Source organism: Periophthalmus magnuspinnatus, chromosome 11 (assembly GCF_009829125.3).
Source record: "Periophthalmus magnuspinnatus isolate fPerMag1 chromosome 11, fPerMag1.2.pri, whole genome shotgun sequence".
NCBI lineage: Eukaryota > Metazoa > Chordata > Actinopteri > Gobiiformes > Gobiidae > Periophthalmus > Periophthalmus magnuspinnatus.
In genome coordinates, this window is record NC_047136.2 from 10,933,522 (window position 1) to 10,948,169 (window position 14,648).

The 14,648-nt window shown below is 36.1% G+C and overlaps 2 protein-coding genes across 3 annotated transcripts; both read left to right on the forward strand.

Annotated features, from left to right (window-relative positions):
• The first annotated feature begins 332 nt into the window (after window positions 1–332).
• On the forward strand, window positions 333–10,232 carry LOC117378650 (phosphatidylinositol 4-phosphate 5-kinase type-1 alpha-like). Its single transcript, XM_033975294.2, has 16 exons — window positions 333–466; window positions 811–910; window positions 1,993–2,027; window positions 2,196–2,276; window positions 2,726–2,856; window positions 2,959–3,076; window positions 3,237–3,389; window positions 3,639–3,938; window positions 4,097–4,290; window positions 4,580–4,663; window positions 5,437–5,485; window positions 5,579–5,663; window positions 5,763–5,879; window positions 6,857–7,001; window positions 7,179–7,257; window positions 7,333–10,232. The coding sequence occupies exons 2-16, from the start codon at window positions 883–885 to the stop codon at window positions 7,336–7,338; spliced, it is 1,605 nt and encodes a 534-aa protein (XP_033831185.1). The 5' UTR covers window positions 333–466; window positions 811–882; the 3' UTR covers window positions 7,339–10,232.
• A 165-nt stretch (window positions 10,233–10,397) lies between these two features.
• Window positions 10,398–14,623, forward strand: LOC117378206 (26S proteasome non-ATPase regulatory subunit 4). Of its 2 annotated transcripts, none has more exons than XM_033974741.2 (10): window positions 10,398–10,494; window positions 10,959–11,099; window positions 11,400–11,517; window positions 11,611–11,697; window positions 11,771–11,839; window positions 11,926–12,141; window positions 13,119–13,227; window positions 13,506–13,637; window positions 13,804–13,856; window positions 14,113–14,623. In XM_033974741.2, the coding sequence occupies exons 1-10, from the start codon at window positions 10,469–10,471 to the stop codon at window positions 14,281–14,283; spliced, it is 1,122 nt and encodes a 373-aa protein (XP_033830632.1). In that variant the 5' UTR covers window positions 10,398–10,468; the 3' UTR covers window positions 14,284–14,623. The 2 variants fall into 2 exon arrangements, with proteins under 2 accessions (XP_033830632.1, XP_033830633.1); XM_033974742.2 differs by having other exon boundaries at window positions 11,403–11,517; window positions 14,113–14,570.
• Window positions 14,624–14,648: the final 25 nt, after the last annotated feature.

Here is a 14,648-nt window from a genome sequence, read left to right on the forward strand (position 1 = left end):
TGATTTAGTTGTTCATCTACTATATTAGCAAATATTAGTAAGAGATTATTTACAAGTTGATGTACAATATAACATAAAATTAAGTTGATTTACATGTTAGGGTAATAATTAATCTCTTACATATTAATTTCAAATTTTGGACTGATTCCCATATGATTGTATTGAGTTTGGTTAGCTTTATAAAATAGTAAAGCTTGAACAAGTGGAGATTATAGATATAGAGTCTATGGTAGAAAATAACCATTGAGAAAAATGAATAACCATTAAGAAAAGTTTTAATTTATGAATGACTCCCTACTTCCGGTGCCAGGATTTAACAGGAAGTGAAGGGTGATAACAGGATTTGCTTTACTTCCGTGATGTTTCCGTGTTTATTAGTTTAGTTTGGGGACCAACTTTTTAGGATACTGAAGTTTTTTCAGTGTTTGGAAACGGATCCCTGGTATTTTCTGCATCGCTTCGACTAGTAAGTCAATTACACAGGTCTCTTAAATCCTTCTTTATATGATTCCTGAGTATATGCTTTATTTTAAAAGTAAAAAGTTGGCGAACCGGTTATTTTCTGTTGTTTTTTTGTTGTGTCAAGAAGTATCGCCCAGTGGCTTTCATAACATCTACAATACAACGTTAAAACAATATATAACAGATCATCTTAAGATCTCATTACACGTAGCCTGGTGTTGTTTTTGCATATTTGGTTAACTCGGAGTCTAGGTTAATTGCTTGATACGCGTCTGCTTGCAATAGTTGTGGTATGAAGTCACCCGTATAGTTGTTAGTTGTTAGTTTATCTGGTGCTTGTTGTTACAGGAGCCAAAGGAAATCCACACCAAACAAGTGTCGACATCTGGCCAGTTTTGCCTAAGTGTGTTTTTTTTCTGAATGGCCACAGCAGCAGAGGATCCTCCCGGTACTGTCATTTATATGTATAGATTGATTCATTTTATAGATATTGAATGAAATAAAACGACATACAAACAATGGAATTACATTAAGCAACTCCCTCGGTTGTACACAGACAAGACAGCACTTCATGTAAAAAATTTATGGTAGAGAATTATTTAGCACACTGATGGCTGTAGGGCCTGAAGTGCGCCTTATCTTCGACTTGTAATCTGTAAACATCTAGACTAGAGTGCTCCACTTTTCACACAATTCTTGGTAGAGATGACTGAGTGATGTCAAAGTTTTATTACAATTTAGAATATTATAATACAAAATTGATGATGATAATAATAATAGAACTACTTGTTTATGATTTTAATAAGAATTTACATCATGATCAGTAAGAATTCCAAGCCTAACTGCCATGGAATATTTCTGAATAACCGCACAGCTGTAAACTACTTTTAAAAGGGACTAGCTTCAGCTGAAACAGAAATAACTAATGCTTTGAACATCCATGGACACCCAAAAACTTGTCAGATGTAAAAGTGAACTATTTTCATCTTGGGTGACCATGGTATAATCGGATGAAACAACTTGGAGCAGTATTTGAACACCTCCATGCTTGTGTGTTAAAACAGTCTAATGATCTGCTCCTTGTTGTTTAAGCCTTACTTATATTATCTTTTGGAACTGACAAATGTGCTCACCTAAAATAACAAACAACATTCAAAATGGTATTAATCTCTTTAATAAAAAAACCCAAACTTGTTCCAATAATAAAAACGCCTTTTTTTAATCATTCACTGTATGCTCTTACCTGTATCATTACGTAATTTGCATATTTAATAAGATTCCCTTTTGCATGCCAAGTATAATGGCAAATTGTTTCCTCCTTCCCACACAAAGCTGTACACTTGTGGAGAAGACTGTCATCTTTCCGAGGTAAAACTCAAGCCGTGTGAGCATATGCATCAATCTTTACTGACTTCCCGTTTTTATTGCTTTGCCTGATTTGAAAGCGGTCACTGTGAAACTGTAGTGCTAGTCTGTGTGAATAAGTCACTTTACATATGTGTTTCTAAAAGGGTATCTTTTTTTATCTAGATTCAGCAGGGGCCCGTAGACATGCCTTTCCTGACGTAAGTAAAAGCATTCCTTGTGTGAGAGACATAATGTTGGTTCTATTTCAAATGTACCAATAGTTTGACCAACACATCCTCTTGTGCTTCCCCTTCATGGATTACGCTGACATGTACAAAGTGGTTTTCCTGTTGTAACTTTCCATCCTGCATTTTCTCCATTCATAGGGTCCAAGCACCTCACAGGCCAATAAGAAAACTATTGGCCATCGTGGAATTGATCCCACAGGTGAAACTACTTACAAAAAGGTAGGAAGTTGAACATTGACCGCAGTTGTTGCACAAAATAAAGTCAACATAATAGAAAGAATGGATTATATAAATATCATATCAATTCTTTAATAAGAAAAGATCAAACAGTCTTTTATTTACAGTGTAATAAAACAATAGCCTTTGTTTTATTACAAAGGCTATACCCTACACAAATGTTTTTCATGCTATGATTTAATCTTTATCTCTAAAGGGCAAGATGTGGTTCAACCACAAGTTTTAAGTCAGTAATTTAAATATAAAGATAATACACTGACTTCTCATAAAACCATCATTTAATTTCCAATAGAAAAAAACACAAATAAATGTACTAGAACTCAAATGTTGCATTTCTTACTTAAAGTAAGATCTCGTGGTATACCCCTTTTTTGTTGTGTGGTAGAACCACATAATATTTTTAATGTCATTTTCTAATTTGTATTTTTCAGACCACTTCATCAGCGCTAAAAGGAGCCATCCAGTTGGGTATCACACACACAGTAGGAAGTCTGAGCCAGAAGCCTGAAAGAGATGTACTGCTCCAGGACTTTGAAGTGGTTGAGAGCATTTTTTTTCCCAAGTTAGTAAATCAAATCATAATTGTGTTGCTGTGAATGGCTTAGATCTATTATATGTATTGTTGCTGATAGTTTTAATGCTTTGTTTTACATTTCTTTGTCAGTGAAGGCAGTAACCTGACACCAGCACATCACTATGGAGATTTCAGGTTCAAGACGTATGCCCCAATCGCCTTTCGGTACTTCAGGGAGATGTTTGGCATACGACCTGATGACTACATGGTATCTCTTACTACTACTCATTACTACTACTCAAATGTGTAATGCAGCAAAACACAGAATTAACTGTGGCACCAGAATAACTTATTTATACACATTGCATTTTACACTGGTATTTTCAATATTTATTTTAATTTTCCATCTTTATTTGTTCTGCTTCCAGTACTCTTTGTGCAATGAGGAGCTGATTGAGTTATCTAACCCAGGGGCCAGTGGATCCCTGTTCTATTTGTCGAGAGATGATGAGTTCATTATTAAAACTGTGCAGCACAAAGAAGCTGAATTTCTGCAAAAACTACTTCCAGGGTATTTTATGGTAAGAAGGCATGTCTTACTGTAGCTAATACTTGCTATTTAAATAATTCCCAATTGACATCATGTTCATTGTAGTCTCTAACTTGTGGTTTGGTGACAAAATATTGAAGCAAAATGTCAAGAAAATTAAAAAGTGGAAATATTTGCTTTCCCTATGTCTCCAGTTTTGAAGCAATAGTCATATTATTTGGCAGATAAATAAGATTTTTTTTATATATAGATTTAACATCATGGAAGTTCTTTTCTCCAGAACTTGAATCAGAACAAGAGGACGTTACTACCAAAGTTTTATGGACTCTACTGTGTCCAATCGGGGGGTAAAAACATCCGTATTGTTGTCATGAACAATCTGCTCCCAAGTACTGTCAAAATGCATCAGAAGTACGATTTGAAAGGCTCTACCTACAAGAGGCGGGCATCTGCGAAAGAGAGATCAAAGGCCGTACCAACCTTCAAGGACCTAGACTTTATCCAGGAAATGCCCGATGGTTTGTTACTAGACGGAGAAACCTACAACGCAGTTTGCAAGACCATCCAGAGAGACTGCCTGGTATGCGCTGTTTTTATCAATAAGTAAAGATTTAATTGGGCTGTGTTTTGACAAGGACCTTACGATAATACATCAAATAATCTGTTCCTTAGGCAACATACAATGTGATTGTTGGAAGTTGACTCTGTTTTAATTTAATGTACATTTGATTTTGTCAGCTTTTGCAGAGTTTTAAGATCATGGACTACAGTCTTTTGGTGGGAGTTCATAATGTGAACCAGGCGAGCGCGGATGCTGGAGCTGTCACCGTGGACCAAGCCAGGCCCCAAGTCCAAAAGCCCCTGTACTGCACTGCACTAGAGGCTATTCAATCAGAGCCGACCAAAATGGGGACCATGGACATGGAGGACAAGTGAGTGACTATGCAGTGTCACTCAAATCTTAGTTCAGAGATGAGCCAAGATTTTTTTTTTTTATGCATTATAAATGGCCGTGGAGTCCCATTTTCAAATTGGCAGGATCCTGAATTCATGTACTAATTATATGGAATCTTTCTAAGAACTATCCATAATCAGGGTCTCTAATTATTAAATTTGCACCGGTTTATCAGCAGCAAGGTTCATTGCCTTGTCTATTGTGTGACATGAGATACAGTATTATACATAAAAGTCTTATTGCTGTCTTATTGTGTTGTGTCCTAGGACGGGAGGAATTCCAGCAAAAAACTCCAAAGGAGAGCGCTTACTGGTGTACATCGGTATCATTGACATTCTGCAGTCTTACAGGTAAGTGCATATTTGTTCACTGCTTTGGCTAACAACTACGACTACTACTATGTCCTTACCAAAATAAAGATACAAAATATCACATGAGCAAGCTTAAAATCATACAACCCAAACAAAAAAACACAGAACAAAATGTCTTTAACAAAGAGGGGAGCTGCAGCTCTTTGATATTGCTAACTATAATGAATAAAGTCATAACAGAGCGTTTATTTAATGTCCTACTTTCTTTTAATAAGAGTAATAATTTTCCACTTGAGCTAGAGGTTGTTTATTAATGTGTCGATGTTGGTGCTTTTTCTTTGATAGAACATTTGTTTAAGATTAAATACTGTTTTATTCAGTCTGAGATTTAAATGAACTGTATGCAGCCTGCCCACCTACTTACTTGGGAAAAAAAAAAAAAAAGCTATAATCACAAGTGAACCTGGATTACCTGCAGATAGAGAAGACATGCACATTTTTCTCAGTATATGGAAAGGCCATGCTGGAGTGTAGGTAGTGAAGATTAAGAGTCCTTTTAGGTTTAAAATAACTGGATTTCAGCGTTGGCTGGCAACCTGAATGAGGGACTTACTCATGGTAGGCTCTAACTGAATAATCACCTTGAGAACCAAAACACAAAATCATAACATAAATAAATGGGAAAACATTTCCAGTGTTTTTGGAATTTAAAAAAATCAACATTAGAATTGTTATCAATAAAAGTTATTTGAGTTGGTGCATTGCAATTAATATTTTAATACTTTTTTAATTTTTAATTTTTATTTTTTTAGATTGGCCAAAAAACTTGAACATTCCTGGAAATCCCTGGTTCATGATGGGGTATAGTATCTTTGATATTTGTATGATATACTTGATGATGATATGCTATGATATGCTTTTATGGACCAGTGTTTTTCGTTGGGTGTTTTTCAGGATACTGTCTCAGTGCACAGACCAAGTTTCTATGCAGACCGCTTTCAGAAGTTTATGTGTAACACGGTTTTCAAAAAGATTGCAGGTAACTCCATTTGTGCACAAAAGGCATTATTATTGCAGTGTGTTGTTTTATAACTTTTTATTTATTTATTTATTTTTATAACACTTCTTTTATTTTCAGGAAAAACCTCTCCAACAAAGAAGCGCCGTGCTGTGGGCCACATTCCACTCAGAAAAGTCCCAGTCTTCTTGACACAGGCCAGCTCCGAGTCCAGATCTGACCTCGAGGGCGAGAGTGGTAAGACAGCCAGTGGCCAAAGAGCGTCTATCTGCTTTCTCCATCAAGAGAGAACACAAAATTCAACATATGTAGAATATATTTTACACAGTGAGGCCCGCTTTGTTGCCACTTGAGATCCTTTCACATTTTCTGAAAGTTCCCACTTTCACCTTCCCAATTTTTCAGGCAAATGCCAACCAATAGTACGTTGTACATTTTGACCACATACCAATTGCTCTGCAACAGCGCACAGCTGTTCACTCAACACAACACACAAGCAGTGGCTGGAGATAAGAATAATGCGAGTGTTAGAAGATGGTGAACATTTGCAGACAACAAAGCCATAATTTTTTTGTAATGCCAATTCACTACTGTATGTTTATAGATTAGTTTAAGATTTCCGGAAATTACACTGTTACAACACCCCCCCACACACAAACTAATTATTCTGTTGGTTTCCTTCTTTTGTTGATGCTTTTGGTATTGGTTATCATGTTTAGTAAAGTTGCTGAGAAAGACTGGTACAGTGTAGAGAGTTTATAATAGATCCACAGTAGAGATGCACGATACTGAGTCTCACAGAACTAAGCCCATAAAAAAGCCCATTGTGTCACTGCAACCACCCAGCTTTATGCTGTGCAAGGACCACATCTTCGCCCCTGATTAGAAGCATGGCAAAAGTTGAACAGGTGGGCGGTGTTTCAGTCGGCATGAGAATATTTTCAGATGTGCTATTGGCTGATAGCAGAGGATACATCACACATTGCGATACCTGTCTGCTGTTTTCATTACAAAAAATGTACTTGAAAAGTTATAGATTACCAAAAAATATGCGAGAAATAAGAGTGGTGACAAATGTATTTATATTCACTAATCTATCTATCAACAGCACAAAAAAGTTGGAAGTGAAGAGTGGTTTATAGACTGTTATTTCGTTACCAGCTGCAACATGCTCCTGGACTCATCATCTGCATGTTTTCTTCTCTGGGTTTCAGGCACGCATACAGGACGTCCTGACCTCCTCCCCAAAGTATTATCAAACATCAACAACTTTAACAAGGCCACAGAACAAACGGTCTCAATCTCTCTGGAAAGCACTGCCTCCTCTCAGCAAGAGGCATCATCTTTGGACCAGAGCAAGTAAGAAGGCATAAAATACTCTAGAGCAAATTGATGGCTGTATATGAATTTGTATTATTTAATGTAATCATTTTATATTATTGTTGTTGTTTATTATGCATAATTAATATAATATTTGTATACATGGTCTAACCTTAAATCAGATATGTGATTGCATAATTGTTGAACTTCTGGCAGAGCTCAGCCGGGACCTTTAGAAGAAAGCCTTGGTGCAATCTCACTGAGTGACGTAGTTCCTCAAATGAACACCTGTTCTGTGAGTCAGAATAAAAATAAAAATTAAAAAGTACACAAATTTAATGAACAACTAACAATTCTCAATTTTTTTCAGGTTTAGCTGTTGGACAAAGAAAACAAATATTTGAATGTGGTCCAAGGTACCAACAATATATTATGAGGCAATTTTCTCTTTAGGGGAAACATGCACTTTCCAGGTTTCCAACTATCTACTTGGTATTTTCAGATTTGGTAGAGATTGTTGTGACACTAGAATAAATGGTGTTTTTTACTGTACACTACTGACACCAGTGTTCCTAAACTTCTCAGATAAGGTTGTCATTCCCCCAAATTTACAACCTTTATATTACAACACATTTGCCACAAATCATTAAAGACATTAAAGCCCGTCACACACTACAGGATCATTTGCCCGATTTAGGACCTGATTTGCTTTTTCCCAACTTCGGGTAGACGTGACCTGATTTAGGATCCTCTTATGCCATTTTTAAGCCACAGTGCTCATAGTGTGTGATGTCCGAGTGACTTTGAGCTGCTCTGTCATATCGTAAATTTGGAACCACAAAACATCACCACGGCAATAGCCAATAAAATAGAGCATCAGGGCCAGACGGAGTGATGGACACACAGGCGCAAGATGCAAACTTAGGAAATGGCAAAAAGAATTTCAAGATGACTTTATTACTCACCTCTCGGAAAGTTAAACTACAGCATCCAAAAATGGCGAGAGTAGTTCCTCACGTGTGTCTATTTACATCCACGCAGCGAGGATTGGGGTGAAGTTAATGCAGATTAGTGATGGTGACCCCACTTCCTGTGTCTTCTGTGCATTAAAAAGCATTTATCTGAACTATTGCACCACATTTCACAAATAATAATGATACAGTTTTGAATTGCATTGAAATTATAAGTGCAATGCTCTGATCTTTTTGAACACTTCAGAGTCTCAGAGCGAGTCAGTTTATTCTAGACACGAGGTGTGCTCAAAACCTTTAGTTTGTGGTGCGTGGTCTTTTTGCTGCCATATACCGCTGCAGTCTTTGCGCTCAAAGAAAATCTTAAAACAATTTTTAAACATGCGACAAAAAGGGCGGACCACATACACAACGAGAATCAGATAAGACTGAAAAATCCTGTAGTGTATAGTGGGCTTAACTCTGCAGTGTTAGGTGCACGTAACCAAGATGATGTATGAAAGTGTGGTTCTTATGGCCAAAATGAATTACTTAACTCCTGCTTTTTGTTTTGACACATCTTAAGGTGTTATTTTTATATTATGCAGAGAGAAACTGTTACACAAAACTTGTTTATGGACTTTTTTGTTTCCACTAGGTACTCTTCATTTAACTTTTCCAGGTTAATCTTTGGGTACAAAATATGCTGGAAAAAGACTATGCTGAGCCTCATTTTTTTTTTTTTTGACAAAATATTAAGTCACCTTTAAGCTCATTTTTAACTTTTATTTGACACAGGGTCAGACCATTTTATGTTTATGGTACTTTTATATTGTGTCATATTGTGTCAGTGTTCTTAGCAGGGTAGTTGCAGGGTCTTAAAAGCATTAAAAAGTACTCATTAAAAAAAAAAAAAAAAGTCTCCATATTTTATGTTTTATGATATGACAGCACAATACAGTTTGCGACCATAGCAACCAGCATCAGTGGAGATATAGTTTACTATCTTGTCTAGATGTGAAGTGAACAGAATAATTATCAGTGGTTGTGTTCATATTGTATTGCCACAGAAACAGTTTCATTCAGTGTAGTGTTTTTAGGGGGAATATACATATTTCATAATTAGCTGAAAATTTGTCTGACAGAGACAAGTAGTTTCCTGCATTATTAGAACCACAAATATACCATTGTAAGTCAATTTAAACCCTTAATGTACTATCTGGCCCTGTTTTAAGTTTTCTTGAATTTTATTCTTCTGCCAGTCACAAGATGGCCACCACAATTGCCAGAGCAATGGAATGCACAATCTCTCTAGTCCTTTTAAATTCACATTGTTTTTAATCTTTAGTTTGATCCAAATAGGAACTATTTCTCTCTGTTGTATCCTGGTGCGGAATTTATGACTTCACACTTTGCAGCTTTGAGCTTTGAAGCTGGTGATGGAACAATAAAAGTATCAAGTTTAAAGCACTTTACTGTAACAACTGGGTCAAACATAACATTAGTTTCTCAATTAAAAGATGAAAATGGACACCTCTCTTACTCTAAATTTCTTGATGCATTTGGTCAACGTATTTTAATACTTTACCCATGGGTTTTCTAAGGATCTGTAAGGATTCCAAACAACTGGTGTCCAATTCAAACATATATTTAGATTTATTTAATAAATGTACAAATGTAATAACACATTTCTCAGACTTTAACAAAACAACTTCTTAATGCAAATTTTATTGCTATAACATTTTTCAAATATTAATCATGGGATGTTAACATCTGAGTCGTTAATAATAGATAATCTAGTTAACAAAATCAGAGATTTATTTTAAAAATGTATTTGATTTATCCAGCTAATTATTTTATGGAAAACCTGTGTGACCCATGTACATTTTGTAAGATAGAAAACGAATCAGTTCTGCATCTTTTATGGAGGTATATATGTAAACATTTGGTATGATATTGAATACTAAAAAAATTGTGTGTTGTGGAACTCAAACTTGGAAATAGGGATATTATGTTTTATTATTTTGAGAACAATCTTGATAAAAACACATTTTAGTTTTAAATGTTCTAATTTTGTATGGAAAATATATGTTCACTGTAAATGTAATAATACCATCCCCAAATGCAATATATTGCAATTTAAATCACTAGACATACAAACTAATTGCATGTTATAAAGAACGAATTGTTCTATTTGAAACATTTAACTACTCCTATTCACTTTGTAATTTATATGTATGTATTGTTTGTTATCTTGAATGTATAATCTTGTTTGCATTCATGTATGTATATGTCTGTAATAAAATTTTATCCCAGACAGAGCTGAACTGATGATTGATAGATAGATAGATAGATAGATAGATAGATAGATAGATAGATAGATAGATAGATAGATAGATAGATAGATAGACTAATAAATAAAATAATTAGAACACAACCTACTGTAATTTCTGTCAATTGTTTGCGTTGACCAATCACATTTGGTCTTGTTGAACGGACTGTCCAATCACGTGCGGGTTTTAATAACACCACAAACAGCAACAACAAGTTTCCAAAATGGTGCTCGAAAGTACTATGGTCTGGTAAGAACTGAAAAATACACATTAATATTGTTTTGTTTTTTTTGAGAAGACGTAAAACATCCCCGGTTTCTGTATAGGACATCATGTTCAGTGTTTACAATTTACGTTTTTGGTAATTCCTTTTTGTTAATTTTTGGTGGATTTGGCTGTCAAAGTTGCTAACACTGTACACTGATGGGCTGAGTCATTGTAGCTAATGTTTGTGCTTTAGAAAAAATATCGTTTTTATTCCTTAGCAAAAGACATACTACTATCAAAAGCAAAGTATTAGTATGTGTCAAAATAACGCGGTGTGAGACAGTATTTTGTTATTTCTAATAATGACTTTGCTAGGATTTGTAAGGATTGGCTAAAGCTAACACTGCTAAGATCTGTCATTACGAGAATTTTCACCTGATCAGTATGACATTAATGTGAGATATTGTATTTTTATGCATTGTCTTTATGTTATGTATGTTGTTTAGTGTGGATAACAGTGAATATATGAGGAATGGGGACTTTCTACCAACCAGACTACAGGCTCAACAAGATGCTGTCAACATCGTTTGCCACTCAAAGACACGTAGTAACCCAGAAAATAACGTGGGACTCATCACAATGGCAAAGTTAGTATATTTAAATAATAGTAATTAAATCATTTTATTGCCCTGTTGTGTTTGACTGAGATCGGGAAGAGGCAGATGCGTGATGTCCGTGATTGAATAATACGGTATTATGGGCCTTGCCACCTATGTAAACTATGAGGCATTGATGCATTTTTGGATATTGGATATTTTTTGCCATATAATGGATTCATTAATTCTGGCCCCTATCCAGGGGCATCACATTGTAGGATCTGAAAGCAGATTGACTGCTCTGTAATACCCTTGTATTAACATGTCTGTTGCCGTGTTTTTGATCTTGAGTAGTAACTGTGAGGTCCTCACAACACTGACTCCAGACACTGGACGCATATTGTCCAAACTTCATGCGGTCCAACCCAAAGGGAAGATCTGCTTCTGTACCGGTATCAGAGTCGCACATGTGTGTATTTTTACAAGTGGCTGAATAATATGGTATTTTATTTAGAAAGTATGCTATTTCCTTTTGTAATCCTACTTTATTTTCTTTGCACAGTTAGCACTAAAGCACAGACAAGGCAAAAACCACAAGATGAGGATTATAGCTTTTGTTGGGAGTCCAGTGGAGGATAATGAAAAAGATGTAGGTGTGCTTTCACACTATCTTCTAAGTAAGTCATATTATTTTGTGTATTTACTGGTCATTGTTTTTGCAGCTTGTCAAAATGGCCAAACGGTTGAAGAAAGAAAAGGTTAATGTAGATATTATTAACTTTGGAGAAGAGGTGAAGAATTTCGTTCAGTGGTAATTCAGTCTTTTTTCTTGTAGTTTAGTAATATGTAAATGTTTACTTTAATTCTGTAATGCCAGGAGGTGAATACAGAGAAACTCACAGCTTTCATTAACACCCTGAATGGTAAAGAGGGAACCGGCTCTCACCTGGTGACTGTTCCCCCTGGGCCCAGTTTGGCCGATGCTCTACTTTCATCCCCCATCCTTGCTGGAGAGGGGGGCTCCATGATGGGTCTTGGTGCCAGCGACTTTGAGTTTGGTGTTGATCCAAGTGCAGATCCGGAACTGGCTCTGGTAAGGAAAAATATTTAGGGCTGGGCATATTAACACCTTTTTATCATGTTAACTCAAAAAATTATTAATCACATTTAATTATTTTGACCCATGTTAACGCAACTCACATGTAACAGTTAAAAAACACAGGATCTAGAGCCCCGCTCTGGTCTGTGAGCCACTGCACTCGCCTTTTGCTCCACTCAGCTCACATTCTTGTGAGGCGACGGGTGTGCTGTGTCTGTGCTCTGGCCCTGCTGTGTAGAGAGCACAACAGAGCTGAGTTCAAGCTCTGACTGAGTTTTTAAACTATTCAAAAAGAGTCAGTGATCACAAACAAACGGCCCGCTAAAACAAGAGCGATGCCAAATACATGATTAAACATGAGCGCAGAGGATTAACGATCCATCAGTGGGAATGTGTGGAGTTTACCACTCGTGTCAATCATGTTTATGTTCAAAACTACAGAGATATTCATGTTTAGTAAGCGGAGAGAGCTGGTTTTCACCAGGAATGCACTAGAATTGAACCAGGACTAAACAAGAAATAAACAAGAAGACTGACCTTTACCAGATCTGATTCAGGACTGAAGCAAGACAAGCCAGGATGCTACCAGTCTTCTTTTAAGCTCATAGTGAGCAGAAAAGAGCTGCAGACCACAGGATTAGAGAGATTTGGAATGAAAAAATAGGTTCAGCTTTAAAAGGTTGAATAACATTCCAGTCTTATATTTGAATGAATCTGAAAAATAATAAAATAGGCTAATACTGGGCCTTTTCATATTATTTGAACTTCAATTTTATTAACTAAGTTGGTTTCAGATACATAGAAAAGACATATCCAAGTCAAAACAGCAATACAATGGGTGAATTCTGCAGTATATTAACCATGATTAAAAATGTAAATTGCTGCCCAGCTCTAAAAATATTATATTACACAACCTTAATAAATTGTTCTCTTTTGCGTTTTTTTGTTCAGTTATGTTCTTTTTTGTTTAGGCCCTGCGTGTTTCGATGGAGGAGCAGCGACAGAGGCAGGAGGAAGAGGCCCGTAGAGTGGCTGCTGCTTCTGCTGCTGAGGCCGGTGTGACCACTCCCAGTGCAGATGGTAAAGATACAATTTGTGTTAACAACAGGTTGGGATGTTTAACAATGTCAATATTATTTAATTTATTATTATTATTATCATTATTATATATAAGCTATGGACTTCTCACTAATTATAGCTCATTAATTATTTGAAATAAATGAATCTCCTATACACTGGTTCTTTACCAAATGGACTGTTTATTCATTTCAAACTCATATTTGTGCTATGGAAACATGAGTAGAGCAACATACTGTGGATCAAGCTGTGTGTAATAACATATTCCTTTCTTTCCTCAGAATCCGAGGAAGCCTTACTGAAGATGTCCGTGTCTCAGCCCGACAATGGGGCAGCGGTGCTCCCTGACTTTAGCAGCATGACTGAGGAGGAGCAGATCGCTTATGCCATGCAGATGTCTCTGGCCGGAGGAGGTGAGCACAACACATTTATACATCCAATTGCTGCCCTTAAACAAGTCAGTTTAGAAGGATTTATTCATGTGCTTATGTGCACTATATTCTATTCTAATTGAGCCAAATAAACTATTTGTAAACTGCCGTATACAGTTTTAACATGACTTTTGTATTCTTGTTGTAGAGTATGGAGAAATGGACACAGGAGGCCCTATGGACACAGCAGAATCGGTCAAGGTAAGACTATTTTATTGGATTGATTGTATCTGTTCATGGTATAGATTAAGGACTAATTCATCTAATTAATTTTTATTGTCCTACTGTATTGCCTGTTAAGCTTATTGGTTATTACTATTCTACTATTTTACACCACAATATACAACATGGATTAACCTGTGTATTGGGTATATTTTGTCCATATTAATTTCTAGAGACTGCTTAAAACTTGTTCCTAAGCAGTGTCCCCTCTTTTTGCATATTTTTTTTTTTCCAGGAAGAGGATGACTATGATGTGATGCAAGATCCAGACTTCTTACAGAGTGTGTTGGAAAATCTACCTGGAGTTGACCCAAACAATGAAGCCATCCGCAACGCTATGGGTTCCCTGGCATCCCAGACCGGAAACAAACCTGATGCCAAGAAAGACCAAGAAAAGAAGAAATGAGAAGGAGTTTATGGACAAAATAGACTTTAAAATTTTTAAAGAATTTTAAAATCTCAAACAAATGCAGGATTTTTTTCATTAGAAATTCGATTCCCGGGCTTAAGAGATCACAATTGTACTACTTTTCTGATGCACCACTGAAACTATAGATAATAACAAGATTGTATTATTCAAAATATTGCTTCCCTTTTTAAACAAGCCAATTTAAAAAGATTTACTGCTTTGTGTCCAATTACACTATACAACTGACCCAAATGAACAATAGGTGACTAATATGGTGACAAGAGTGCGGCCTATCTCATGTCATGTTTGGGTGTTTTTGCAATAAAAGATGTGTACAAACATGGGTTCTTCTTTACAGATTG